This window comes from Eublepharis macularius, chromosome 11, assembly GCF_028583425.1.
Source record: "Eublepharis macularius isolate TG4126 chromosome 11, MPM_Emac_v1.0, whole genome shotgun sequence".
Taxonomy (NCBI): domain Eukaryota; kingdom Metazoa; phylum Chordata; class Lepidosauria; order Squamata; family Eublepharidae; genus Eublepharis; species Eublepharis macularius.
This window is the reverse complement of record NC_072800.1, coordinates 57,089,441-57,117,077: the sequence shown is the minus strand read 5'-3', so window position 1 is coordinate 57,117,077 and position 27,637 is coordinate 57,089,441. Positions and strand designations below refer to the sequence as shown.

General features: G+C 41.0%; 1 protein-coding gene across 1 annotated transcript in view; it reads right to left on the bottom strand.

Annotated features, from left to right (window-relative positions):
• Window positions 1-27,637, bottom strand: part of THSD7A (thrombospondin type 1 domain containing 7A) — a 378,974-nt gene that overhangs the window by 22,988 nt on the left and 328,349 nt on the right. Inside the window, exons 19-23 of the mRNA XM_054991106.1 lie at window positions 24,102-24,235; window positions 20,304-20,457; window positions 16,155-16,296; window positions 13,881-13,996; window positions 2,620-2,737 (exon numbers count right to left, since the gene is read on the bottom strand). Coding sequence (XP_054847081.1) covers window positions 2,620-2,737; window positions 13,881-13,996; window positions 16,155-16,296; window positions 20,304-20,457; window positions 24,102-24,235 — 664 coding nt within the window. The remainder of the gene's footprint in view (window positions 1-2,619; window positions 2,738-13,880; window positions 13,997-16,154; window positions 16,297-20,303; window positions 20,458-24,101; window positions 24,236-27,637) is intronic.

Below are 27,637 nucleotides of genomic sequence, written 5' to 3'. Positions count from 1 at the left end.
CATCCCGAGGAACAGCCAAACTGTCAAAATACATGGGGTCCTAAATAGTTTGCCTCCTACACTTGTTAGATTCTCATTTCTTTTTTTCCCCTTGTTTTGTGGTGCTGCCCGTGGTATGTTTTGTTTTCTCCATTGCCTGCCAAGATGTGTTCAGTGAGATGAATGTTCACAACCAAGAATTTAGAACTTATGTACTGTTACTATTGTGTGTTGCATCTCCCAATGGAACAGCTAAAAATAAACTACCCTTTTGAGTATATTGAACCCCACCTTTTGCTGATTGACGCCCGCTGTGGCTGGTATTATTTTTCATGGCTATAAAATTCCAACCACCTCAAACCATGGTTTAAGATCCTGGTTAACTTTAACCATGGTAAAAGATAGTGTTACCAAACAAGCAGGGGAGAATTTGCACCAGTGTGCAGGGCAGAAGCAGGGAGAGACATCCAGAGGTTGACTCCTGATTTGTTAAATGGGATTAATAGGGAGAAGCAACAGCTCTGTGTGTTTTTTCAACTTAAGCTTATTTATAGAATTTGGAAAGAGCAAGAGTACAGTAGCACCTATAAGACTAACAAAATTTGTGGTAGGGTATGAGCTTTCATGAGTCATGAAGAAGTATCTGAAGAAATGATCTATGACTCACGAAAGCTCATACCCTACCACAAATTTTGTTAGTCTTAAAGGTGCTACTTGACTCTTGCTCTTTTTTACTGTTACAGTCTAACACAACTACCCATCCTGATTTATCTTTATAGAATTTGGGTTATATTCTAGGACGCCTTCTACCAAGTCTTCCTCCAACAGAGAAAGACTTCATTCAACAAAGACTCTTCTCCATCAGTGCAAGTCTTTGTCCATCAGCAAAAGTCTTTGCCCATTACAGAAAGTCTTTCTCTTTTCAGAGCAGCCTGAACAGAAGAGAGGCATAAGCAGTGTTCCCGCTAATGTGAGCACGTGAGCAATCGGTCACAGATTCTGACTTCTCCGCTCACAGCTTCTCAGATGTAGCTCACAGATACTAACCCTCAGGCGGCCCCGCCCTCCCAGTCAGCCAGCATCTGCAGGTGGGCCCTATAGGGATGGAGCAGGGATGGAGCCTCATCCCACTTCTCTCCTCCCTTCCTGGCTAAGGCTGGTTTGGCCCCCAGGGTGGTGCCAGAGAGCGCCTCCAGCCACTGCTGGCTCTCTAGCTGGGGAACAGAGCAGAGCTGAGTGATCGGGTCTGGCCTGACTCATGCAGTCTGAAATCGCTAGGATCCCCTCAGCCCCAGAGAGCTGAGGAGAGGAGGTAGCGTCTCAGCCGCCACCATTGTGAGGCATCATTTAACTTGGCCTTGGTGCAGAAGGAGGCTGAAGAAGTAAGCACTGACTCACAAAAGCTCATCTTGAAATAAATGTGCTAGTCTTTAAGGTGCCATTGCGTGTCTGCTTTATTTTGTAGCAACAGACTAATACAACTACCCCTTTGTAATCAGCATGGACATATCCATTTTTATACAGAAGTATACTCTGATTTTTGTGGCCCTTTCACCTAATGGCTTTTATTGTTAAATTGTTTTGATTGTAATCAAAACAATTTGATTGTAATTTTTTTTTAAAGGAGGTACACTCAAAACTTTAATGAAAGTGGTTGTTTCGGCTCACAAAGTAGATTTTTAGCTCACAACACTGCAAAGCTTAGAGGGAACATTGGGCATAAGATCCAGCTTAGTGGAGGGCAGTCACAGGATCCAATCCTTGGTCTCCCTAGCTGAACTTTGCATACAAATAGAAGAGTGAAAATTTCTGTTCTACCTTATCAACTTGTTTAACATTCCTTTTCCCCTCCTCTTTTTCTAAGATTATGCGAGCAAAACCAAACAAATGTGAACATATAACAATATATTGTTGAGAACTGAATCTGCAGGAACCAACCACATTGCCTTTAGATTATTCCATCTTATTGGCCTTAATGAACCGTGAAGCTTATATCGGAAAAGTTTTTCTGTTTCTTCTTGTCTCGCCTACTATAACAGTTGGCTGTAGCTGTCGGCACATCTCATTCCTTCGATCCAAGTCATCATAAATGGCAATCCTGATCCTCTGAACACAAGCACAGCATCAGGGGAAAACTTGCTTGTGGACAAAACAGACTTCACTGGCCTTGAATCTTTTAGAACATGTTTTGTTACACTGCCGCTTTTACTAAGAAATCTGCAACAAGTTTATCTTCCCTATAATTACAAGGTACCCTGGTCATTCAGAATTAGTGTATACTAGAAGATTATTAATGGATGAAAACTCAATGGTTACAGCATGCACTGCAAAGTTTTTTGCAACAGCCTATAAAATTAGCCAGTTAAGTATAAAAATAACCGATGAAATGCTGGCATGGTATTTTTTTTGTCTTGCGTATTATAATAATTTTTACTTTTGAGCTCCTAAATTTTATAACTGCTGTTATGTTTTATGCTGGTCTAGGACTGTTTGAATAAAGATTGATTGATTGACTTCACTGATCTATGACCTTCTTCATCCAAACAATCATGCCCTTTGGCTTCTTGTTGGACTAATATGAGTTGGGGCTCATTTTTAAAGATGCATAAATACCATTCAGAAAGATGCTTCCCAACTAACCAGAAAGGCCACAAGTCTGAGAACACTTGGACCATGGAGACCAGTCAGACAGCTGACAGTTCACAGGACATTCCACCACACAGGACGTGTTCATATGCCACATCTTTTCCAAGCCAAGCTGAAAAGGAACAACACAAAAATCAGCAAGTAAAGAGAATGGCATACATTCTACTAAGTAAGATTCAAGTTCAATGTATGGATTTTGCTCTTTGACTGTAGACCAACATGATTATTCTAGTAAGTAGTGAAGAAACCACTCAACTATTCAACTAACTAGTGAGGGAACCATTGATGACCACTATTTTTTTTTCTTAATGGAAATAATTACAAATGATTAAGGACACAAATCTATATGTATTAGTTAGGAAGACTTGGGTCCTGTGGACCCATTCCAACAAGAGTGGAACTTTCCTCCAGTCAAGGAGCCTTCCCCTAATGCAAGAGGCTCTTCCACTGTTGGAAAAGCCTTGTGTTGGGGAAGGCACCTTCTGGCAGAGGAAAATGCCTCTGTTAATGGAAAGGATCCACATTATCCAACTCAGTACCTTTCCTGAGAAATACTCCAATTCATCTAAAAACAAAATGTAATTCTTAAAAGGGATCCAAAGAAATCTTTAAACATCCTTCTGTTATGGTCATGGCATACAGAACAGGGATTAAGTGACAGAATATGACGCTTGGATAAATGTATTGTTTAAAACTAAAAGAAGACTAAAATGCACAGCTGTTACAAACTTTTAGCTGTATTATATAGCTATAATACCTACAGCGCTCAACATCTATCTGCACAACATTCCAAGTTGTAAATTTGCAGCATCATTAACTGCTACAAATGAGACTGGAGACCTCACTTCTGTTTTACAGATTAAATCCCTTGCTCTTTGTTTCAGAAATCTCTGGATAACCAGGAAATTAGCAAACAGGCTTTGGAGCTTGCACTCAGGACAGCTCCACACATGTAGATTGATACAGGCAGGGCTTTTTTTCAGTGGGAACGCAGGGGAATGGAGTTCCAGAACCTCTTGAAAATGGTCACATGGCTGGTGGACCCGCCCCCTGATCTCCAGACAGAGGGGAGTTTAGATTGCCCTTCGTGCTGCTCCAGCGGCACGGAGGGCAATCTAAACGCCCCTCTGTCTGGAGATCAGGGGGCGGGACCACCAGCCATGTGACTATTTTCTCCGAGGGCAACCCACTGAGTTCCACCACCTCTTTTCCCAGAAAAAAAGCCCTGGATACAGGAAAAACCAAGTGTTACTTGACAGTTACAGCAAACTTGTGAAAAATGGATGCTACACAGAACTATACAAATATTTTAAAGACCTCTCTTTCACACACACATATGCGTGTGTGTGACATATGCATGCTATGTGTTTGCTGCTGGTAAAACAGCATAGCACCAGTGCATTGTGCAGCAGTCAAAATATGTAACGACTGTCCTCCAAGTGAATGATATCCTGAGCAGAGATTTCAAAGGCTTACTCAGAGTCTCTCTACACGAGACTTGTTACACGAAGATGCTCAAGTGTAGGGAGATGCAATGTTAGTTGGGAAGCATAGTTTAAAAAGACTCTACCAAAGGCTCTATCAATTTCACCTCTCTACACTAGGGTAGTTTTAAAAGACAGAGCCGGTGGAGATCACGCCTCAGATGTTTTGTTAATTTCATCTCCGCTTCCCTGAAGGGGAGGTGAAATTGACAGAGCTTTTGGGAAGGCAAAGATGAAGGAACTATCTCTGCTGGCTCTGTCTTTTTAAACTACCCTCCTGTAGAGAGGTGAAATTGACAGAGCCTTTGGTGCTGTCTTTTTAAACTATGCTTCCTGGTTAACATTACTTCTACCTACACTTGAGTGTCCTCGTGTAAGACATGTCATGTAGAGAGACTCTCAGTTAGAAGTTGTAAACTGCATATTAGTCCACCCAAACCCCCAAAAGAAAATCGACATTATACCTTTTATTAGGATCAAGCAAATTAATGTAAAACATGGTGTAAGCTTTCAAGTTCACTAGAATTCTTCATCAGGCTGGATTTTGTAACTTCCAGCTTGATGAAAAGTTCTGGTGAACTTGAAAACTTGCACAATGTTTTTAGTCCACTTGGCTGGTCCTAGTGAAAGGCACGACATGAATTTTACTCAGTTCCTTGAACTTGAAGAAAGCCTGCTATCATTCCTAGTGCCAGGACTGTAGTAGTTGTAAGTTCCCAAAGACCAAACAACCAAAGTACAAAGGGGACAGGCAAAATTCTTGCAGCAGGGAATAAGCCAATGGATACCTCTCAAGTTTCAACAGATGAGATGTGAGCCCATGTAGTCTGCCCTGGTATTACTAGAGGAAAGCCAGGATAAAATATAATAGATAAAACAGACAGATCCAGGATTGCACCTTCTTTGTGTCTTTAGAAGTAAACTGCAGGTGGCCCTGGTTTTACTTGAGGCCCTGTGAGAAGTTTTTTAATCCTTTCATCTGTATATTGATTTACCTACTGAAACCCCCTTTCACAGTATTTTAAGGCCTGAAACAGGGAAATGGCCATCCATCTTTTCCCCCCCTTCCAACACTAACCATGGTGCAGGAAAGGTGGTTTCAATAGACAAGGGTTAAACTATATTTCTCCACCCCACATGCTCTACCAGAATTGTAGTCACACAGGGCTGCAATGTTGTCTAAAAAAATCCCTCAGAAGATCTGATCCCTCAGAAGTTCTGATCCCTCGGAAGATCTGATCACAGATCTTCCAACCTCTCATCTAGTTAAGCTGCAAGGCTAAGGTCTCATTCTATGTTTTTCTCAAGTGCACCCGTTTCACACTGTGCTCTTTCAGATGGAGATGGCAGTTCTCACCACAGAAGGCTCCTCTGTCCCTCACCACAGAAGGCTCCTCTGTCCCAAATAATCAAACAAAAGCCACATACTGACAACTAGTTGCTAAAAAAAGATTCTAGCGATTTCTCCCTGATATGTTTATTTTTCTATGTGGATCTTTTTTTTTTTAATGCATCAACAATCCATCTTGTGATCCCCTGAAATGCTACTGCCCAGAAACAGATTTACCATCTCCTCCACTGTGTGTGAAAAGTAGGTCTCTATCTACAGAAATAATGTTGAGGTGAGCTGTTTAGAATGTTGGATTTGTTTAGAATGTTGGCTGAATCCACCATATGGCTCAGGGATATCTATGGGGGTGGGGGGGGGGAACCACCAAAAGCATCTCACAGCATGAAAAGGACCATCTGAATCTATCCTGTGTGTGCGTGCATGTCTGATATTTAACAAGAGGTTGTTGTCTAAGCGCAGCAGGAACTATATGCTACAGGCAAGCCACACTAACAAGGAAGTAAAACTTACAGTAGATAATACAAAGAGAATTATGACAAGAGAAAGCTGGGTTTCAAATTCTTCTGATTTGTAAATGAAGGTAAATGAGCAACCTTATATTTCTACATATTTGAACAGCACGGGGCCTGTCCTGAATTTAGGTGATTTGCATTTCAAGGCCTCAAGGAAGTGACAAAAAGTGTTCTGTGATGTGTTAATTTTTTCCTCACTGAGCAGAGACTTAGTGTACTCATTTTTCTGATATTTTCTTATAAACAATAACAAGCATTAAAAATATGTTCTGGAAACTGATTAAGTCTGGCAGTAATAAGGATAACAGAAATGTTCATTTAGCAGACTGACTAAAATTTTAAGTGAGATTATTGAAGCTGCATGACAACAATGAAAGATGATCCAGAGGGGTAGACATCTCAGTGTTTATATTAAATTAAACAGGAGTCTAACACAATTTTATTCCAGCATAAGATTTTGTAGACTTGATTCCACTTTATCAAACAGAGCTTTATTATGTTACTACTGCAAACACAGGCACCACATTACGATGACAAAAAAATGGAAATATTTTTATTCTTCTTTTGAGATTATGTGTAACTGAGTACTGCTACTTAATCAACACTGAAAATTAGTAGCAATGAAATATGTACCCCCTGGGAAATAAGATTTGAGCTGCAGACTATGTTGCTTCAGAAAACAACAAAGTTTCTTGATAGAAAATAACATGCTACATAGATGTAGAAAGAACATTTGGTTTACTAGGATTAGGGGTTATGTCATCATAATATATGTGCCATTTCTCTGTCTGATTTGAATATCAAATAAAAATGTAATAATGTAAAAGTACTAGTATGTGAATGCATAATTTGCATTTGTAACAGCATCAAAACATTTTCACTTAAAAGCATTACAGTTCCATAAAGAAGTGGATTATTAAAACAAATTTCCCTTTTTAATGGAGAATCCTTCATTCTTGAATAGAAATATTTTTTTAAATAATGACGATTGCATGTGTACATTTCCATTCTTTATGGAAACAGATACTTCTCACATAAGTGGAGATAGCAAATGAAGAGTAATATTTAGAAAAATTAAATAGAGACAGTTGCTAGCATACTTCTTTGGAAAATTATAGTTACACATATTAGATGTAAGGGGTAGCCACTTGCCATAGGAACCAGTGATCCTACCATTTTGTTTCACTGGTGCCTGCCATGAGTAAATTGAAAAGTAAAAATGGCCCTGGAGCAAGCCAAGCTGAATAGCCCCTGCAGCAATGGCTCATCCATTGGTTGCTCCCACAAACTGTCAGCAATACAAGAGGAGGCAACTGGTGAGTGGATGCTTACCATCACTGTTGATGAAGGGTCTGAACCAAGTAGACCTTGAGGCACTGGCAGAGTTGCGGAGCTTTGGCTCCGCTTGCTCCTTGCTGCCAGTGGCCCTCTAAGGCTGAGGCCCACCAGGAAATTGCCTGTAAGACAAATGGTCTGTCTCTCCTTGGCGGCTGCACATTCCTCAGGTGCTCAGCATCTCGTGTCAGAAGAAGGCTTCTTGTGCCAGAAGAATGCATTGCTTGTAAGCTTGCATCAGCAGCAGAATAATTTCTTGTCCATGCACATTTACACTACAGATTGCTTACACCGCAAAGTTATGCAAAGTTACTCTAGTGCCTCAACAGGTTTTGGGCCAAACTAGATGCGACTTTCCAGCTCTCTAATTTGGGTGCCCCTGACCTGATATTAGACATGGGCACGACACGGAAAAAGCCCAAAACAAGAGTTTTGTGTTTCGTCACAATCCATGAATCGCAAATCACGAAACTTCATGAAATTGACACATTTGCTGAAATGATTCGTTAGTTTTGTGATTCGTCAGAACCTGGGGCATTTCAATGGCCCCCTTCATACCTGGATATGCCAAACTCACAGGGAGACTTCAGCGGGTTCTCCTCCACCCACTCTCCCAGTTTGCAATACGTTGATCAGGAAGGGTGGGAAAGGAAGTGCTGCCAGAGTGCATGACTGAAACGGGGACCAGGAGTTGCTGGATCAAGGAGGACGAAGGACCAGCTGTGGTGGAGCTAGGCTGGGAAGACAGAGTGAGGGGTGGGGTGGGGTGGAAGAAAAAAGGCACTCTCACCCAAAGACCTTCCCACAGCAAGGCCAAGAGCTGGAAATAAGTGGCTTTTTTCAGTCTCTTTAAAGCAACAGCAGCCAACAGCACAATCCCAAATCCTTCCACACACTCTCCCACTCCGATCCCAGCAAAACGCTAACATAGATCAGAACACGAGGTCTGTGGTTGGCTGACAGACCTGCCTAACAAGGTTTGGAGGGGTGAGATTGGTGCACTCATGGCTACAGAAGGCCCACCTCCTTGGTTGCCTAAGGGCAACCCCCAGCTCCTGGAAACCCCCAGCTCCTGGCTGTATAGGGCCAGAATGGAATGCTGGAAGCTCTCCAGATTGCTAGGAGAGCTGCCAATCAAGGGAAGCTCTCCAGATGGCTAGGAGAGCTGCCAATCAAGGGTAAGTGGGCTATGATTGGGGTTTCCAATGGCAACAGAAGGTCTGGGCCCATTGTTGCCTAGGGAATCAATGGATCAGTGCCATCCCATCTGCAATTACGAATCATTCACAAAGCTAATGAAACAGGCCAAAAAGTTGTGAATTTTATGATAATTTTGTGATAACCGCAGCCCCACAAAACGCTGTTTCACAACACACAAAACAGCCAGTTTTGTGATGAAATTTGCTTCGTATTTCGATTTGTGCCCATGTCTACCTGATATGCATTCCCATCAGACAAATGTCAGTTGCTGGGAACTAATTTCCCAAGCACTGCAGGGGCCCAATTTGGATTGGGACTGCACCATGCAGGGGGATGAGGGTCTTCAACCTTTCCTCCCATGGTGTTTTCCTGACCTGAAATAGTCCCATTGCGGGGCTGCACATGAAGCCAACAATAGAGCAAATAACAGCAATGGGGCTGTTTCAGCAAATGGAGTGCAGGGTCAGCTGAAGCCCATTCTCCCCCTGCACAGCAGTACTAAACCAAATCAGGCCACTATGGTACCTGGGAAAATAGTTCCCAGCAGCTGGCACCTGACTGATGGGGACAAGAGTCATATATATTGGGGGAACTCAGACTCAGTTTTGGGGGGAAACACCATGTTGAGTTTCAGTCAATCTAGTAGAACCAGCATAGTTAACTCTGATTCCTAAAAAGCAGGAAGGTTATTACAGGTGTTTACAATGCTTGCATTGTAATGTAGAGTAAAAATAAACAAGCTTATCAAGCCGATCTACATTGACTCGTGGAGTTTACAGCACACTGTGCTCCTTCTGGTTGAGGGGAAGTTCACTTTCATTCTTCTTCAATGAGAGGACCAGCAACCGGCTTAACATGATTCTCCTGTTAATCTGGTTAAAAGGTTTTTTTATGGGCTGCTGTTATTGGATCAACTGCTGATCTTCCTGTTGCTATTGGACTGTTTTAAGGTGCCATTGGACTGTTTTATGTCCTTGTATGCTAGAAAAAGAGGTGCTTGGATGTTAAACCCTACCAGTGGGTGACTGTCTCATACATATATAAAGATCTATCTGAAAGCTTATTATTTGGCTCCTGAGTGTAAAGCTTGTATGCATATTGGTGTTATTTATAATTGTCATAGCACTCTCATTTCTTTTTCTTTTTTCATCACTTCTCTATAAGACATGCCACTAACAAATGATATTCTTATGGATAAGGAATGGAGGCTGGAATATATGAGACGTGTATGCCATTCCACACTACCACCATCCCAGTGTAGGAAAGATAAGTCTTTTGGAACAACTAAGAGCAGCAAAGTAGCAGTTCTTTTGCAGACATAATCCCATATGGCTGCCTAAGGAAAAGATCAGCATGGCATTTGCCAGTTTGGTATAGTGGTTAAGAGTGCGGGACTCTAATCTGGAGAGCTGGGTTTGATTCCCCACTCCTGCACTTGAAGCCAGCTGGGTGACCTTGGGCTAGTTACAGTTCTCTGGAGCTCTCTCAGCCCCACCCACCTCACAGGGTGTTTTGTTGTGCGGACAATAATGGCATACTTTGTAAACCACTCTGAGTGGGCATTAAGTTGTCCTGAATATAAATTGAATGTTGTTGTTATTATTATTATTATTAAAATAGTAAAAAAAACTAAACAGGACTTCAGCTATTACTCATTTTCCTCACATTGCTATAGCTAATATTTTGCTAATTCACAATATATGTGAATTATTTAAACTTGAGGAGGCCTAATATGTATCCTGCTGAGTCCTGGAGGCTCAGGGTGGTCAGAAGCACTTCCAAATAAAATAAGTGAGTCCAAGCCCTTGATTACTATGGAGGCTAGCAAGCAGGACATGTGGGACGAAGGATGACAGACTAATGACAGATACATATTCTGATGATATATGTACCACCAGATCATAGTGCAGGAGGAAAAGAAAGAATTGGAACATTCTGATTTACCAGGGAATTATACCTACCATTTCTTTAGGATAGTTATTCATGTTTCTCAGATATCCATGTCAAGAGACACAGTTCATGTCACATCTCATTAAATAATTAATATCAATAAATCTGATTCTCAATGTGGCCCCATCTGTGAATACTTAAGTCTAGTGACTGGACCATGGACTGATAAGGCAAATCTTTCTACATCCCAAGAATAGCCCCAGGTTTGCAGAAAAATCTGGAATCTTAAAAAAAATGAGGGGCATTAAAAGACCCAACATGATAAAAGGGTGCTGTAGCTTTAAGTGACAGTTGCTTGGGAGCCACAACAGTATCACCAAGCCTTAAGTTTCTGTTAGGAAAAGGCAGGGGAAGGAGAAGGGCCCTTTCCAGGGCTGTTTTGGCCTTTGAGGGAGAACTCATTGGGGCCTGGAAGCAAACATCAGGCAACTTACTACCATATGACTTGTATAACTTATCCAGGCACGACTGCCTGATACTGCAACAGCAGCCACCCCATGAAAGCCAGCATATTATAATGGTTAGAGTTTTAGATTAGGATCTAGGAGATCCAGGTTCAAATCCCCACTCTGCTGCAGAAACTCACTGGGTGACTTTGTGCCAGTCATACCCTACCTCACAAGGTTGCTGTGAGGATAAAATGGAGGAGAGGAAATGATGTCAGCTGCTTTGGGCCCTCATTTGTGGAGAAAAGCAGGGTATAAATAAAGTTAATAAATAATAAATATAGCTGATGATGGGGGAACAGATACAAAGTAGGTTGGTTTGTGAGTGGACAAAAGAAAAGGAACCAGTGAAATGTGAGGATATGTGAGCAGACAGGAAAAGAGAAAGAGGAAAAAGTGTGGGGAGGGGATACGGGGGAAGTGAGGTATCCCTGCAAGTCCTTGTATGTTCCCCACTGCACAACTGGGCCTGGCACAGAAGGTATTGTGCAACTTGGCCAGAGTTTTCCTGTGGATAGACTGCAATGTGGAGGGAAGGAGGGAAAGCTGAAAATCAGGCTGGGGAGGGAAGAAAAAAATAGGTTGGCTAGGGGTGGAGAGAAGAAGTAGTAAAAGGGGAGATGCTATAGGGGTTTGGCGGGAAGGGAAAATGAGATTTCCTCCTCCAAGTTAAAATCCTGAGAAATTATAAAAGGAGTGCCTATAGCTTTAAGAAATGAATGCCCTCAGTGTCATTGCTAGGCAACCACAACTGTATTGCCAGTCTTCAAACCCTAGTTTCAGTCAGTAAAAGGCAGGAGGAGGTATAGGGCCCTTTCCAGGCCTGTTTGGCCTTTGAAGGAGGACTCATTGGGGCCATGCCTGACAGCAACCACTGGGCTACTTGCTACCATGCTGGCTGCTTGCTGCTCTTCAGCAGCAGCCACCATCCAGTGTGGTACAGTGGTTAGAGTTTCAGACTAGGATCTGAAAGAGTGCAATTTGAATAACCATTCTGCTGTGGAAGCTCACTGGGTGACGTTGGGCCAGTTACACATTTTCAACCTAACGTGCTTCAAAGGATTGTTGTGAGGATAAAATGGAGCAGAGAAGAATGATGTAAGCTGCTTTGGGTCTCCACTGCAGAGAAATAAAGCTGAAGACTGGGAAAGACAGATAAAGGAAAGGCTGGTTGGTGAGTGGGAAGGACAGGCAGAAGCAGAAAAAAAGGATAAGATATGGGGGCTACCAGCAGGAGAGAAGGAGGAAATAATGTGTGTGAGGGGATCTGGAGGAAATGAAGTCTTTGTTGGTTCCACACTCATAAAATAATAAAAAGCTGTCCAATTGTCAACTTGCATTTGAAGACATATGCATATAGTTCCAATTGACTTCAATAGGATTACAGACAGCCAACCAAAGGAAGAATTTTTCAGCTTTTAAAATGTAAATAGACCCAGACAAATTGTCCATGTGCATGAGGGTGGGGAATGAGTCAATATTTGTTTATATCTTTGATAAATAAGGAAATATGAATCGGCTTTATTCTTTTCCAGGTTCAGTGGATTTGCATCAGCATAGGGCTAGTTGAATTGGAGATGGCTGCATTGGAATACAAATTTCATGTTTTGCAGATTCAAAACTAAAATACAAACTTCACATTTTACAAGTTCAAACTAAAATCCTGAACTAAAAGTTCAAGATGTTATTTTGGAACATGCCATAGTATGAGCTGAGCCTCAAGGCTAGCCTAGCTCCTACCACCACTTCCACCCTTTCTGCACTCCTATGTTCTCTCTAACTTCTTGGTAATTGCAAAGGATAGTTAGGTACCATGGCTTAATTTTGATTTCCACACCTTGTTCGGAGGGCAAGTTCCAACTAAGGTTTGCCATTGAGAATGGCATGACAAACTCTGGTTTGCCAGAGAGGGGAGGGAGAAAAAATGTTGAGATGGGAGAAGGAGGAAAGTGGACAAAAAAGTGCAGGAGCCTGAGACTTGCTCATATAATACCAAACCATGAATGGGTATTAAATGTGAACTGAGCCTATAGCGAGGCTGGTTATTGAATGGTGCTTATAGTTATTGGTGCTATACTTTGGAGCAGCCAAGGAAAAGTATTAGAACATTGCTGCCCTACTATCTGATCAGTAACTTGAGACATTTTTACCCACCTTATACCCCCCACCCTTCACCTTCATGCCGGGCATCATAGAAATCCTCTTCTCCCAGCACATAACTCAAATTCTTTACTTGCAAGTGCGCTGTTCCCAGCTGGGCATTTGCCTTCGTGATCTTTGGGCTGTGGTTTTTTGTTTGCCCACCCTTGGCTTTTGAGATGCACTGCGATAAGTGGATAATCTTTGATCCGCTCACAAATGTATTGAATATAAAAAATTACATCATCATCTACACCAAAGAGACACTGAGCCGCAGACATATTAAACAATTATATTGTGGTAAAGTGGTTTGTCAGCTGAGGGTGGGCTCGTGTAAGAAGCTGAACCTCTTTGTTAATGCTGCAGGTTGTCCAAAATTATTGAAGTATTTTCTTTGCTAACATGTCTGAAAAGCAGGTACTTCTAACCCCAGATGGAGAGGGAGGAAAGACACTGAATAAAATGATACTGGCAGATGTCCCAAGTATTACAAAGAAATCACTTCAAATTAGAATGATAATTATCATTCTGATTAAGATTTATTATAATTATTCACCTTGATTGCTTATTGTTCCCCAACCATTACTTTCAGGAGATAAAAAAATTAGCATACCTTTGTGGTTGCACACTTAGGCAAACAGAGGAAATTAAATGACAAAATCACTGATGATGGCACAGGCTCATTTAAGGGGTACTTAACAGTCCTTGAATAGCATTGGGAAACATCTGTCAGAGAGATAAGCTACATGAGGCACAGAGCCAGTTGACTCGGGTCTGAATGAAAGATTTTCAGGATGGGAATATTGACAAAGCCAGAGGAGAACGAGCATCCACCCACCTCTACACAGAACTTCAGGTCAACAGATTTGCCATCACTGCGAATACAATCAAGCATTCTTGTCTTCACCCCATTACCACAGACTGCTTTCTCACTTAGTTGACATGTACTCCACTCTAGGAATAAAGGAAACAAATAGGGCAGGAGGTCAGTGAGAAGTGACTTTTTCTTCTGGAACAGATAAAAATCTGAGGCAGTAAATTTCAATTCCTTTCTGTTAATATTTTATTCTGTTTCTCCTTTAATCTAATTTTGGATTATTAATGTTCTTTTTACCTTCACAAGGATGCTAGTAAGAAATGAGAGCCAAAAGAAAAGATGACACTAAATACTGTTTCTATATCTTTCTGTATCTGTCCCTGTCAAGATCATACATTAGAGGAAAATGGAAGAAAATATATTTTATGATCTACTAACATTAGAGATGGGCACAAACAGCAATACGAACAAAAAAAAGCCATGAACAGTCCAATCTGTGGTTCATGAACAAGCTGTTCGTGAGGCCCCATTCTAAACGAACAGGTGGTCATTGCAAGCCTTGTTCATTGCTGTTCGTCAAGCCAGACAGTCTGGCACCTGCAATCAATTCCCTTGGCAACTTGGAGAACTGTGGCAGTTTGAAAATTATTGAAGAAAAACAAAAGAAGAGAGAAGTGACTATACCGGGGGGAGGAGAGTTAAAGAAGAATTACTAAGCAATTATTCTATTTGATTATTCTATACAGTATTAAGTAATAGTTATTATGTGATATATAAGAATAGAAATTAATTAATTAATTATGTTGCTGGCAGATAGGGGTGTAATTGAGAATTAACAGAATTAAAATTCATGAATACAAGAAGGGGGGGAATGAGAAGTAGCATATAGAATATAGGTTAAATTGATTGACTTATGCTGAAGGTATTTTTGGTTATAGCGATATTTAGAAATGTGCAGAACATGGGTCAAATTGATTGACTTATGTCGAATGTATATTGTGTTTATAGGTATATTTAGAAATGTGTAGAATATGAGTCAAATTGATTGACTTTATGTTATAAAGATAAGAGATATAAGAGATATAAGAGGAAGTAAAGAGTAACATATAGAGTATAAGTTAAATTGGTTGACTTATAAATGTATTCATCACTTATGAGTACTCAAGTTATGTATAGGGAGGGATAAATTGTTTGTCCCATATTGATGACATTAGAATGAATAAGTTAGAGTACAGGATATTGAGAATATTACCAGTATTATTACTATTGAATAACATGCCAGGAATGTATTAGTTAGTTGATAAGTGAAGGGAAATTGACTTAGTACTGTGTTATAATAGACTAGCTTAGAAGAGTGTGAAAGTATATGTTTAATTGACAAAATAAGTTGAAATGAGTAGGGGAAGAATAGACAAAGGGTTGGAAAACTGTTGGAAGTCAACAAACGGGGGGGGGGGAGGGAGGGGGTTAGAACTGGAATATTAAAGTAATTTGATTGTTATAAATGACAAAATATTTCTAATTCCAATAAAAATTAAAAAAAATGTCATTGGCAACTTAGGCAGGGATTGTCTGAACTCTGTCTGAACTCCTGCTGTTGCCCTGGAAACCCCAATCTAAGCCCAATTTAGCTTGATAGGCAGGTCTTCCTTTTAAGTGTGGAGCTCCAAATTTGTTACAAGGGAGCAAAGAGCAGGGGAGAGGGGGGCTCCCAGCTCTGACAGTTGCTGTTGACATTTTGAGAGAGAGTGTGCATTAGAGCTTGAATTTTCTTTGTGTGTGGTGGGATAGGGATCTACCCCTTCAAGTTCCAGGGCTGCTGCCAGGCTCTGGGGCCAAGCTATTATTTATTATTGGTACCTTTCCTGGTGCCTGCTCAGGTCAGGTTTCTGGGAGTGGTGCTGTAGGGATTGTGACTTGGATGATGGCTGCAGGAGAGCCTGCTGGCCCCCACGAGCAGCCAACCACGAACATGTTCATGAACAGAGCCATGTTCGTGGTTGTTCGTGAGTCCCTGTTCGTAGCTGGCAAAGAACAACGAACATCAGGTTCATTTTTCTCTCTCTCTTCGTGCCCTTCTCTAACTAACACCAGTAGTTTAGTTTCATGCAGTAAAACCAAAACAGAGTTCTTTGGCAACTATAAGACTAACAGTTTATACAAGAAAACAGGCTACAGCCCATTTCATTCACTTCATGCATCTGATTGAAGTGAGTTCCACCCACAAAAGCTTGTGCTTCAATAAATCTGTTATTTGTGCCTCCAAACTTCTTTGTTGTTAATTGATGCCAGTACCTGTCACATTATAATGATAGTGGAAACAGTTTTTGTTGAAACTGCATGGTTCTGTCTCCACAGAGGGAGGACAGGCCTTCCCTTCTTGAGGTTGTCTCATCACTTCTGCTGACCGTTCCCTCATGATGCTTCCATTACATGGCTGAAAAAGAAAACCACAAATAATTTTCCTTTGATGTCTGCAGTATCCTTCTCCTTTAAAGTGTATTTTAAGAATTCTTTAAAATTATCATATTAATAGAAAAAATGACTTTATTCCATTATGTAACTTTTTAAAAGGGACTGACGGTGCAATCCTAAGCATAGTTACTCTAGGCTAAGCCCATAGATTGGTTTCAACGGACTCAGATTCCAGTAGTTCTGCTTAGGATTGCACTGCAAGTCTGCTTGAAGGCCAAACCCCATAACCTGAAATAAGGGTGGCAGAAGCCACCATGGGTCCCCAGGCAAAGAATCCCTCTGGGCCACCTCACATCACCTAGTCCTAAACCAAACATCTTGTGAAAACAAACTACCTGACATGCTGACCTCTTTGGACTCCCAGGTGACCTGTGTCCCTGGACTTTTGTCCCCCTTATTTATCCCTCCCTCAGCTTGGTAACCTTGCCTGGAATTCATTATACATTATTGAAAATTTTATTCTTATGCTACCATGTTTTATCCTTGTATTTTGGTTGTAATCTGCTCCAAGACAGTTTGTGGGGTGAACAGACTATAAATCCAATAAATAAAAAATAAAATATTACACAAAATCTGAGGTGCATCAAGGTTCTTTCTAGTTATTTGGAGCTGGTTCAAACATTATTATCTCCAACAGCTGATTAGAACATTACCAATATTCAAAAGGCTTCAAAAACTACAGAGAAAAAAAATTCTTAGCTTATCTCTTCCTTGAAGGCCTTTTGAAGGAACTGATATAAGGATGGCCATGTTTGGACAAGCCATCAATGATAAAAAAAGCAACTCTATTAGGGGAGGTAACTTCATAACCAGGAAATCTGCATATCCAATTGTTTAAAGTACTTGAATACAAAATTATAAAACCACTATCTGCACATTTGAAAACGTTTTTGAAAAATAAGAAAGAAAAACTTAATCTGAATCAGGTTTAGGCCCAGGCTTTACAAATCAGCACTGTGACCCTGGAGCACGCGAAGAAATAACAAAGACAAGATGCCTCTTAGCATACATTGCTTAGTAAAATGATTCTGAAGAGCAGCAGTTCCATTCTTAAGTACAGACAACAGAGACCCGATTTGGCAAGAGTCAAATTTAGACATGAGGGGGGGGGGTCTACAAGTATTTATTTAACTTGTCCACTGATTCACATTTAAGACTGCAGAGGGTCTATTTATAACATAAAATGGAACTAAACCATGCCTTTTCTCCCACTTTACTCTGCTGTGTTCTGTTCCTTGAAACATTTTTCTCCCAGCCTGGGTCTCTTTTAATATCTGATGTGGCTGGGAGAAAAATACTTCAAGCAATGGAGTGCAGCAAGCAGAAGAGGTGAGTTTAGCTCCTTGCAGCTGCATTCTCTGTTGTCTGTAAAAAAAAAAAAAAGACCCAAACTTTGTTTTATAGAGTGGACACAACAATCCATCCATGTGAATGTCCTGTCAAGTCTAGGCTGACCCTAGGCTTTCCCTACTGAGCTGATGCTTCATTGATAACAGTGTCATGATGATTCAGTTTCGTTTTCTCGGCCATGTCAGACGCTCCTCTCCGCAGGTCCGGGAGGAAGCGCCTGAGCAGCCTGACCGGGTGGCTGATCTGCGAAGATTAGCCCCCAGGACTCCCAGTGAGGGAGGCAGGGTCTGGGACGCGGCAGGAAGAGCCCCCTGAAATCAATGCGGGGGGTAAATTGCCCGTTTGTCCCTATGGAGGCCGGCAGACGTGCGCGGCACCTTGAGTGCTGCCGGGCCATGGAAAACAGCAAAGAGCAGAACTAGGCGGAAGCCTGTAAGTAAGCGAATCCCTTCTGTTATTACAAGCGCACGCGAAAGAGTGGTGGGATCTGAAGCTAAGAAAGCTCGCTCTTCCCCCTCGCTGAGTTTCAGAATTTGGTTGGTGGTCCCCCCCCCTAAAATGGCAGCGAAAAAGCAGAGTCCCGCTTTGGGCAAGTCAATTTCGGCTGCCCTGCAGGCGAAAGGAGAGTCGCTCGAAGACTTGGTGAAAAGGTCGGTTATCGAAGCCATAAAGCCCTTTGTTGACAAGCTGAATGAAACAGATCAAAGGGTGGGCTTAATTGAGAGCAAAGTGAAAACCATCAAGGAAGCAGCGGGGGGGCAGAGAAGTCTGCCCGGGAAAATGCGTCACTCGTGAGGGCAACGAATAAAGAGTTAAAGCTGGTGGAGAACCAGCTTATCGGGCTACAAGTGGAACGAACACAGACAATTTTGCGCCTCCAGAACGTGAAAGAGGAGGAAAATGAGGATTTATGGGGTCTGGCCTCGGAACTATTGGCGACACCTGCGAGGGCAACTAAAGAAGAGGTAAAAAGCGCCATTTTGGAAGTCCGTCGGGCTTCTTCAAAATATGCAACGAAGCGTCAGCTGCCTCGCGAGATCATCATCGAGTTTTCATCTAAAAGGATCCGAGACACTATCCTATACAACTCATATAATGCGGATCTGGATTTTCTGGGTAATAAAGTCAAGATACTGAAGGACGTCCCATTTTTAGTTCGGAAAAGAAGATTTAAGTATAAAAAGCTCGCAGCTCTTCTGAGGGAACGTGGAATAAAGTACAAATGGCTATTTCCGGAAGGTATTTGGTTCAGTTACAAAGATCAAGCTTACAAGATAACATCAGAAGATCAATTAAGGGATTTTGAGGACAAAAATCAAGAATTTCAGCAAGACACCAAGCAAGAAGAAAAGGCAAAGTCTGAAGGGGGGGGGGAGGGAACGAGCATTGCGGCTGCAGTTGCTCAGAGAGAATTGCGTCCGAGGCCCAGGGCGGGGAGGAAGACTTAATTTGAATTGTAATTTGTATTTTGCAAGGTCAGCCACTCCATCAATATTATACAAAGTTTTAATTTTTTAATAATGGCAGTATGAAGGGAAAGCATTATGTGTAGTGTAGTGTTGTTATATGTTGCTGTTTTTTTTTCTTTCCTTCCCCTGTTCCCCCTCTCTCCCTTTGTATTGTTAGTCAATGTAGTTAATAAAAAGAAAAAGAAAAAAAAGATAACAGTGTCATGACAGAACAATAAATAAGCTGTATTAACTATGGAGAAGATTAAAACATGGAGATTCTAATAAATGCAAATTCACAAAGTGTGCTAATGTTGTTACATCCAAAGTCAGCCATGTTCAAACATGGTAAACTGAGAACAGAAAAAAATAAACTGAGGCACCACAGAAAACCCTCTTTCATCAGAGAACTAACAATGGCTCTTTATGAAGACATATTGAAATCCTGAGATCTGGATAGAAACTCAGGAGGTATACATTAAAGTGATTTTATTTGGCATGGCAGGCATCAGCAGTCGACAGAGCTGGGCAGTTGTCAGAGCCCGAGAGTTGCCTATGGGCCTACTGCTGCCACAGAACAGGGAAGATGAAACAGGGGGAAAGCAGGAGGTTGCCTCCCACCAGCCAGTTCCATCCTCCTTAACCACAATGGGAGTGGTTAGAAGAAGGATGGAGCCAAAGAATTGGAGCAGATGTAGAGGAGTAGTTTAGAGGATGCTGGGATGGTACACCAAATGGCTAGAAGGGAGTTATTATACTCTCATCACTCTTATTATACTCTTATCACTCTGGGCCCACAATAACCAGGAGATCTTTAGAAAATGCATACTAATTAGTTATCTTTTAATGCAGAGTAAGGCACAGCTTTGCTGTAGCTGAATTGTGATTTCATATGGTAGTGGTGGAATCAGACTGCCACAATTATGAAAAGTGCAGTGATCCTACTGACAGCTAGCAAGCAGATATACCAATAGGTGGGGTTATGTCAACTATAAATTGACATATCATAGGGAAGCCTATATACATTATTATGTTGAGGATGAACAATTGGAGCTGGCTATCCCCATTGTGCTTTCCTTGGAGAAAAAATATTAAACAAGAAGGTCTGATTAACTGTGACAATTCTTATTCCCTTAAACTGAAGCTATGAAATGTTTATAGCACGTCTTACCAAGGGACACCTAGACCATGGGCCCCATTCAGACATGACGCAGTCCTCTGGGCATGGCAATGTGCATTTCCTAGCACCAAGAGGCATCTCTTCCTGGTCACAAAGGTAGTCTTCAACAGTGTCTGAAGGGCCATCCACAGTGTTTTGCATGCACCTGGAAAAACAAGGTCACATGCCTCAATATCTATACGGTATATTTTTATGGTGCTTACAGAAGAACACTGAGTATAATTATAGTAGCCTTATCATAAATGATCATGCTTCTTGTCTACAATTCATACAGTAAAGTCAATATATACAGCACTTTAAGGCACAAACAGAAAGACAGGGACCTACAAGCTAAAGTCTGAAAATGAGGAGAGAACAGAAAGGAGGAAGGGAAAGGAGAGACAAAAGGAGCATCAAATGAATGGGAACAAATTCAGTGGCGTGTATTTACACTTCTTGTGGTCAGGAATGCAAGTAAGTGATCTGCAGAATTACCCTAGAATCTGAATATTTAATACTCTAGAGGCAAAATTAATGTAGAAAGAGAATCCATTGTCTGTTTCTGTCTCGCCACATGCGTCAGGGATACTGTATTTTATCTATCTATTCACCCTTTCATTTGGTACTTTATTTTTTCATCCTCCCACCTCCAGGCCTTGTTCAAACCCTAGCTCAGAAAATGTCAGAAATCCATGGCACTTCCTTCCCATTCCTTTAAAAAGGTGACCTTCTCCTCCCCACACGTCCTCCATTTCAACTCTTTCTTTAAGGATAAGCATGCAGTAACCCTTCATGAGCTGTGTGCAGTCTGTTGCAGTGCATGATAATCTGTGGATCAGGCTGAAAGACTATTAACAATGACTTTACAAGGATTGTTTCCCTCTGTTCTCCCCCACATCTTCCTGACTCAGATCTCAAAAGCTTCTGCAGGAGAACTTGCACTGGTTGTGACATTTACCTTCTATTATATAATCTATAAAGTCTTTTATATGCAAACCAAATTCCTGAGAAAGAAAAAAATGTTGATTGTCATGTAGAACAGAGTGCTTATTTCTTTTGTCTCCCACAGCTACCCCCTTTAATTTAGTTTTGATATAATACAAAGTGGGCAGCCATAATTCTGTTCTGAAAATCGTTTTTGTCTAAATCACAGCTCAGTTTTTACAGTGTGATCCTAAACACCCTTCTTAGTGCCACGAAATCAAGGGGCTTGGAAAAGTGTAACTCTTCTTAGGACTGCAGTCTGAGGCACTACATGGACTCCCTTCTCAGGTCTCTCGGCTTGTTATACTGACTCCTCTTCTTCCCTGCTCTCTTTCTTAGGCAGTACACAGACAACACTGTCATAAGTTATAACCAGAGTTACACCCTTTTAAGCTCATTGACCTAAATCAATTGAAGTCAATGAGCTTAAAAGGCTGCCATTCTTCTTACGATGGCATTTTGACCCTTTTATGTCCCAGTATATGCACAAAAAGTTCCTCAAACTAAGTCCTTGCACTGTAAACAGATGGCTATGCCATCTTTAGAATCAGACTATTTACTCTCTTATTTATTCCTTATGGCTGTTATAAATATTAGCAATAATGATTTTAAAAAATCTTTCTAACAGTATATCAAGGATTGCTATCTCTTTTTCTAAAATTCAGTACAGACAGAAATAAAAGCATGTGAATTCTTCCAGGTCTCTCACTTGCAACTACATATCTGAACTAAGGCCAAATTTGATCCTCCATCGAGAAGGTAGGTTTATTTTTACAGCCTCAAAAGTCCTGTATTCCCACTTCAATATTTGCAAGTTCCACTGATCAACTATATTACCACTGATCGCTCACCTCAAATTTTTAAACAGCCAGACTGAAAGTGAGATTGAAATAAGATTGTCCTTTTTGTGAACATGGCCAAGGAGATATTCTTCCTGCACAAACTTACTTGGTAAAGGAATTATCTTTACAGTGACATTTATGCAGGAAGAAAAGGGCATTCATTCTATGTTTTGTTCCCAAAGGACTGCAACTCAAGCAACTGGAATAAACGATTTCCTTCTGCAATTCTGACAGTAGAGCTCAAATCCATTTTCTTCTCTGGCTTCTACGTAAAGCCTTTCTCCTTCCTGAAACAGTGTAGGGCTATCGTGTGAGAACAAATTAATAGTGGGGAAAGAAATGAGTACTTTAGCTGCTCTTGCAATAAATTGCATTTAACTTTATATTGGTGACAATTTGAAGCTATAATCTAATAAATCTTTGAAATTATTCACATGTGGCTCTGTTTTTAAACATGATTTCATGAAACTTTGGCAGCTGAACAATATACCTATGACAGGTTAAAATGAACATCTGGCACTTCAGTGTGAATGATCCTGACAACAGAGTGCTCATTAGGGCACTTGCAATCGAGCCTCCTGTCATACTGGTTATAATTGGTTCGCCTGTCATTACTGGAAACACCAAGATTCCAAAGCCACGTTGCAAGTCGGTGCCACTGTGCGTAAAACAGTAGCAAAAACACACCAAAGTTCCACACCATGCAAACTGAACCAGCTGGGACAGTATGTCTAGTATATAGGTAGGGGAAACACCTATCCCATTTTGAGCTAGTACAGTACAAAACAGGTTCCAACTAGACCACAGTCTTATGCAAGGAGCCTGCTTAATCTAATACCATTTCTCACTCTGCGTTAAAGCATTAAACATGAATAGCATATAATCAAAAAAGAAAACAGCAGTAATCCCTGGTGGAAATGTTAGTCTGCATGGACTTCAAAGGTCTACATGGGAGACCAGGGACACAAATGTATCATTGCACCTGGTGACAGCACAAGAATTACATACTTCAGTGTGAGGTATTTGCTGTTTTAGGGGTTCCTAATAAATGACATTTGGAAATGAAAGAATATCTGCTGCTCTGCAGGCTATCTTAGAAACATATCTGCCTTCCTCTGTGGTTTCTATGCATGTGGAACTCGTGTTGGGTCCAACCAGTTTTCCACTGGTGAAAAAGACCCTCCCAACCACTCAAAAGCCTGCACTGGGGATAATGGGACCTGGATAAACAAAAGCAAAATGCAGTGGGGGTTGTATTAAGGGGGGGAACTGGGAAAAATTGAGTGAAAAATCTACCCACTGAGATAAGCTGCTAACTAGAGCTAACACTAACTCTATTGGTTTGGATCCTTTTGACAGAGAAAAATCTGTGTTAATGTTGGAAGTAAAATGGGCAAGTATACTGTAAGAATACACAGCTAAGCTACTTCACTGTGAAAATTCACAATTTGAATTCACATTCAAAATTTGATACTAGGAACAGGTCTTATACTTTATTATTTAACAACATGTATCTTTGACATTGGTGTTAAGAATGTAGCTATCCTGTATACTACAAATAATGTTAGAAAGTGTCTGAAAGGAGGAGACTGGAGAAATGAAGGGTTGTTTCAATGGCTTCCAGAATTTCCATCAACATAGATATGGGAATATTTAAGGATATGCAGCTACCACCGTTGCAGCACATATCAGAAAGAAATGCATGTTGGGGTGAACTTCACCATCATACATACACAAAAATCTGGTTGGAGCAGAAAAGCTTCAACATTATTAAGACTTACAGGATGCTAAGCTCACGTGTTGGAAAACTAAGAATGGGTTCATTCCTCTCAAAAAATTTGCACAAGTAGAAATACTGTTTCAAAAACTGGTAGCTAGACTACTGGTTATATTTTTCCAAATTATTATTCCAAAGTATGCTGTCTGGTTATAAAGTTGAGGGTTCCCCGCCTCCCCAAAATGACAGTTTTTAAATTGAGCTCACCTCACTTTTCTGGTTTGCACACCCTCTCCACAATTCTCCCTTAAGTCCACATTAGTCACTTTGCACACACTCCATGGATCAGTGATTCCTATGTATTGGCTGCAGTCACTGTGGCATGGGACAGCCTCATATACCTGGAACGTACACACAGATGATGAGAGCTGGATATAGACACATGCACATAACCATCATTTGCAATTAGCAACACTACAACCTTTACTTACTGTAGAATTACTTGGAATGCATAACGTTATGAAGAAACCCTTTTGAGATGGAAGTTAGAAGACATGCATTTGTCTATCGATACTGGCAAGCAAGAGCATAAAAAAGCCATCCAGCAATGCACTTCTTTGTTCCCTCTTCCTCCAGGCTTAAAAGTTTGCCATATCTAAGAAATTACAGCTAGCCTTTTGAATTTCTTTCTGAGGAGCCATTGCAGATGACTATAGGTAGGACGTGTTTCAGGGCAATCACCCTTCCAATTTCCCTGTCATGAAAAATGCTAATTTCTCTACCATCACACCAGTCCCTCATGTCTTACAGCATCTGCAGTATCCCAGTCTCTCCTGTCACACTTCTGCATCTCACTCATCCAGCCACAAGGATATAGGCGCTGAAACCTCAAATGCCTCTGAGGGCCCATGTTCAGATGACCACATGAGCAACTGATCTGCAAGAGGCCGCTATACAGAGAGAGGTGGCTACATGGGCTGAGGCTGGGTGCTGGGAAGGGATTATGTGACAAATCCAAGCATGGATTCTCTGGCATGTCACGAGTTGGCTGCCCCACAGGAGCCCATCGCAAAATCAATTGCAATATTGTGTGCAGAAGGGCCTTGTTTTCATTTTGGCTCCCACATCTCCTTCTGGGTTACACATCTGCTCTACTTGCTGTTCCTCGGCCCTCTGTTCCATCTAGCTGCTCAACAAAACCCAACTTTCAACAATGTGAATGCAGTCCCATACACTGACATCCCGATGATTTTCCTATGGCTCTTTTTCGTTTACTGCAAGAGGGACCTTAGTCTTTGATTGAATGTGGCCATTGATGCTACTTCCTGAACTTTCTTCCAAAAAATTCTCTGCTCTAACCCTTTGGGTTCAAGAACCCAGTATGTTTAACAGAAATAACCTAGCTATTTATAGATCTGAGCAGCATTTTGGTTTTGATCCCAGTTGTGTAAGTCACTCATTCTTTCCTCCCCTTCTCCCCAAGTTGGCAAACCAGACTGTTCTGTGTGATTGTTGCACAGGTCAAAGAATTGCAAGTAGCACATGTATAATCTCAAGGAAAGTTTACATCAAAAGGCAAAAAATGCACACATTAGGGAACTTTAACTCAAAGCATGCTTGAATGCTGTGCATCTGTTTCACAGACTCTTACCTGAGCCTGGGGCAGGTGTTGGCCATGAACCCAAAGGAATGAGCAAAGGTAAATAAAAAAAATCATTAGGATGCAAAACAGACACTCCAAAGTAGGCATGCATTCTGTACAGCTTCACAGCACTAAACTAAGACTCCAAAGGAAAAAGGTCCTTGCAAACACACAAAGGCATGTTTTTGTTTCTTCTTCCTTTCCACACAGCAAGAAATGTTGTTGCTATCTAATGAAGAGGTGGGAGTACAGATATGCTGAGGTTTGTCTGTCTCACAAGATTAGTTCTCCTTCCGTATCTATTGATAGCAGCCATTTTTAAGAACTTCACGAACATCACAATTTCTACAAGGCCAGGCATAAATCCATCTGATTTTGGCTAGGATCAGTAATTTTTACATCTTAAGAAACATTTTTCTTTCTTTGCTCTTTGAAAAGGATACAACAGAAGAAAAGAAAGATAGCTCTTACCACATCACACACTTCAAAGCATATTTATTTGACTCACGGTATTTAAAAATCAATAGCTTGTTGTTTTCTTGAAAGGAAGATTCAAAATAAATATTTGCAGAGGGTAAAAAAAAACCCTTTACATATATGCAGGATGACACAGGATAAAACAAGAACTCTGGTTATGAATTTCTTTTGTGATCATTAGCATTTACATGACTTTTTAGTTTAGGAAGAAATCAGAGACATATTAGAGACAGATATTGTAAGGGGTTCAATAGCTTCCTTGGTTAGGTGCTAGGGATCAGCCTCTTCAACTACAGGTCTCCAGCAATGCCACTTTACCAAATTTCAGATCTGAATTATAACCTTGTAGATGTTTCAGATGGGTAACTGTATAAGACTTTAACAAACCTTAAAAAGTAATGTATTTATTATATGGCATTCAGTGTTCATAGACTATAGGCCACTTAGTTCTCCCCATTTTCTTTTCACAGAAGTTTAGCAAAAAAAAAACCCCAAAAACCAAAATAAACCTCTGGTGCAAAACCCAGCATGTAATGGTTAGACTAGAACCCCGGTCAAATCACCGTTCTGCCATGGAAGCTTACTGCCATTCACACACTGTCAGCCAAACCTACCTCATGGGGTTATTGTGAGGTTAAAATGGAAGAGAACAATGTATTCTGCTTTGGGTTCCCATCGGAGAGAACGGTGGGGTATAAATGAAATATGTACATACATAAATAAGGTAATTGGTATGTGTATGACATGTACATGTCATAGCTGTAACATGATCTGCGAGGGGGGAATAAAATGGAATATCCAATGAATATACAACTCAGAATCCTTATATTTATGTTTCACAGAATTTTTCTATGATTCATTACTTTTCATGTGTTGCTTTTATTGCAAACCCAGCTACATATTATGTTTCTTGACTTCCTTTAAATAGATGATCCGATTTAGAATCACACAACTTTAGCCAACTCTCTGGCCATTAGGGCTCAGGTGAGATGCCTCTAAGCCTTCTCTTCAACAACACCCTCTGCGCCCATGTAAGGGACATTTGGTATTGCACTGTTATTAATTTACTGTTGTCATTTCTATAACATCCAACTGGCAGAGGCCTTTAAAAATGATATGCTACAGAAAACTACACAATGGAGCTTCATTCAGACATAATGATCCGCTGATTCATGAACACATTGCATGAGGGATTCTTGGGCACACACACTTTCTTTCCATCATGAACAACCAGCAAATTATATTAGCAAGTTATATTTGCTAATTACATGCGTACTGGTAAACAACTGTTTATACTTGCCCTGGAAGCCAGAATTCCAAATTATGAATAAATTATGGTTTGGAACCTTGGGTTACAAGGCAAGCACAAAACTATAGCCTGATGGTTAGGAGACATCAACTCCACATAACAACAATAGGTGTTCTTATATACCACTCTTCTAGACAGATCAGTGCCCTGCCATGGGTAGCCCAGGTGAACCTGATCTCATCAGATCTCAGATGCTAAGCAGGGTCAGCCTTGGTTAGTAATTGGACAGGAAACCAGGGTTATGGAGGCAGGCAATGGCAAACTACCTCTGTTAGAGCAGAACTACAAGTGACAAAAGGCACAGGTTGGACACTTGTCAGCTTCCCTCAAGTTTTGATGGGAAATGTAGGCAGCTTGGCGGAATGTTGGACAAGT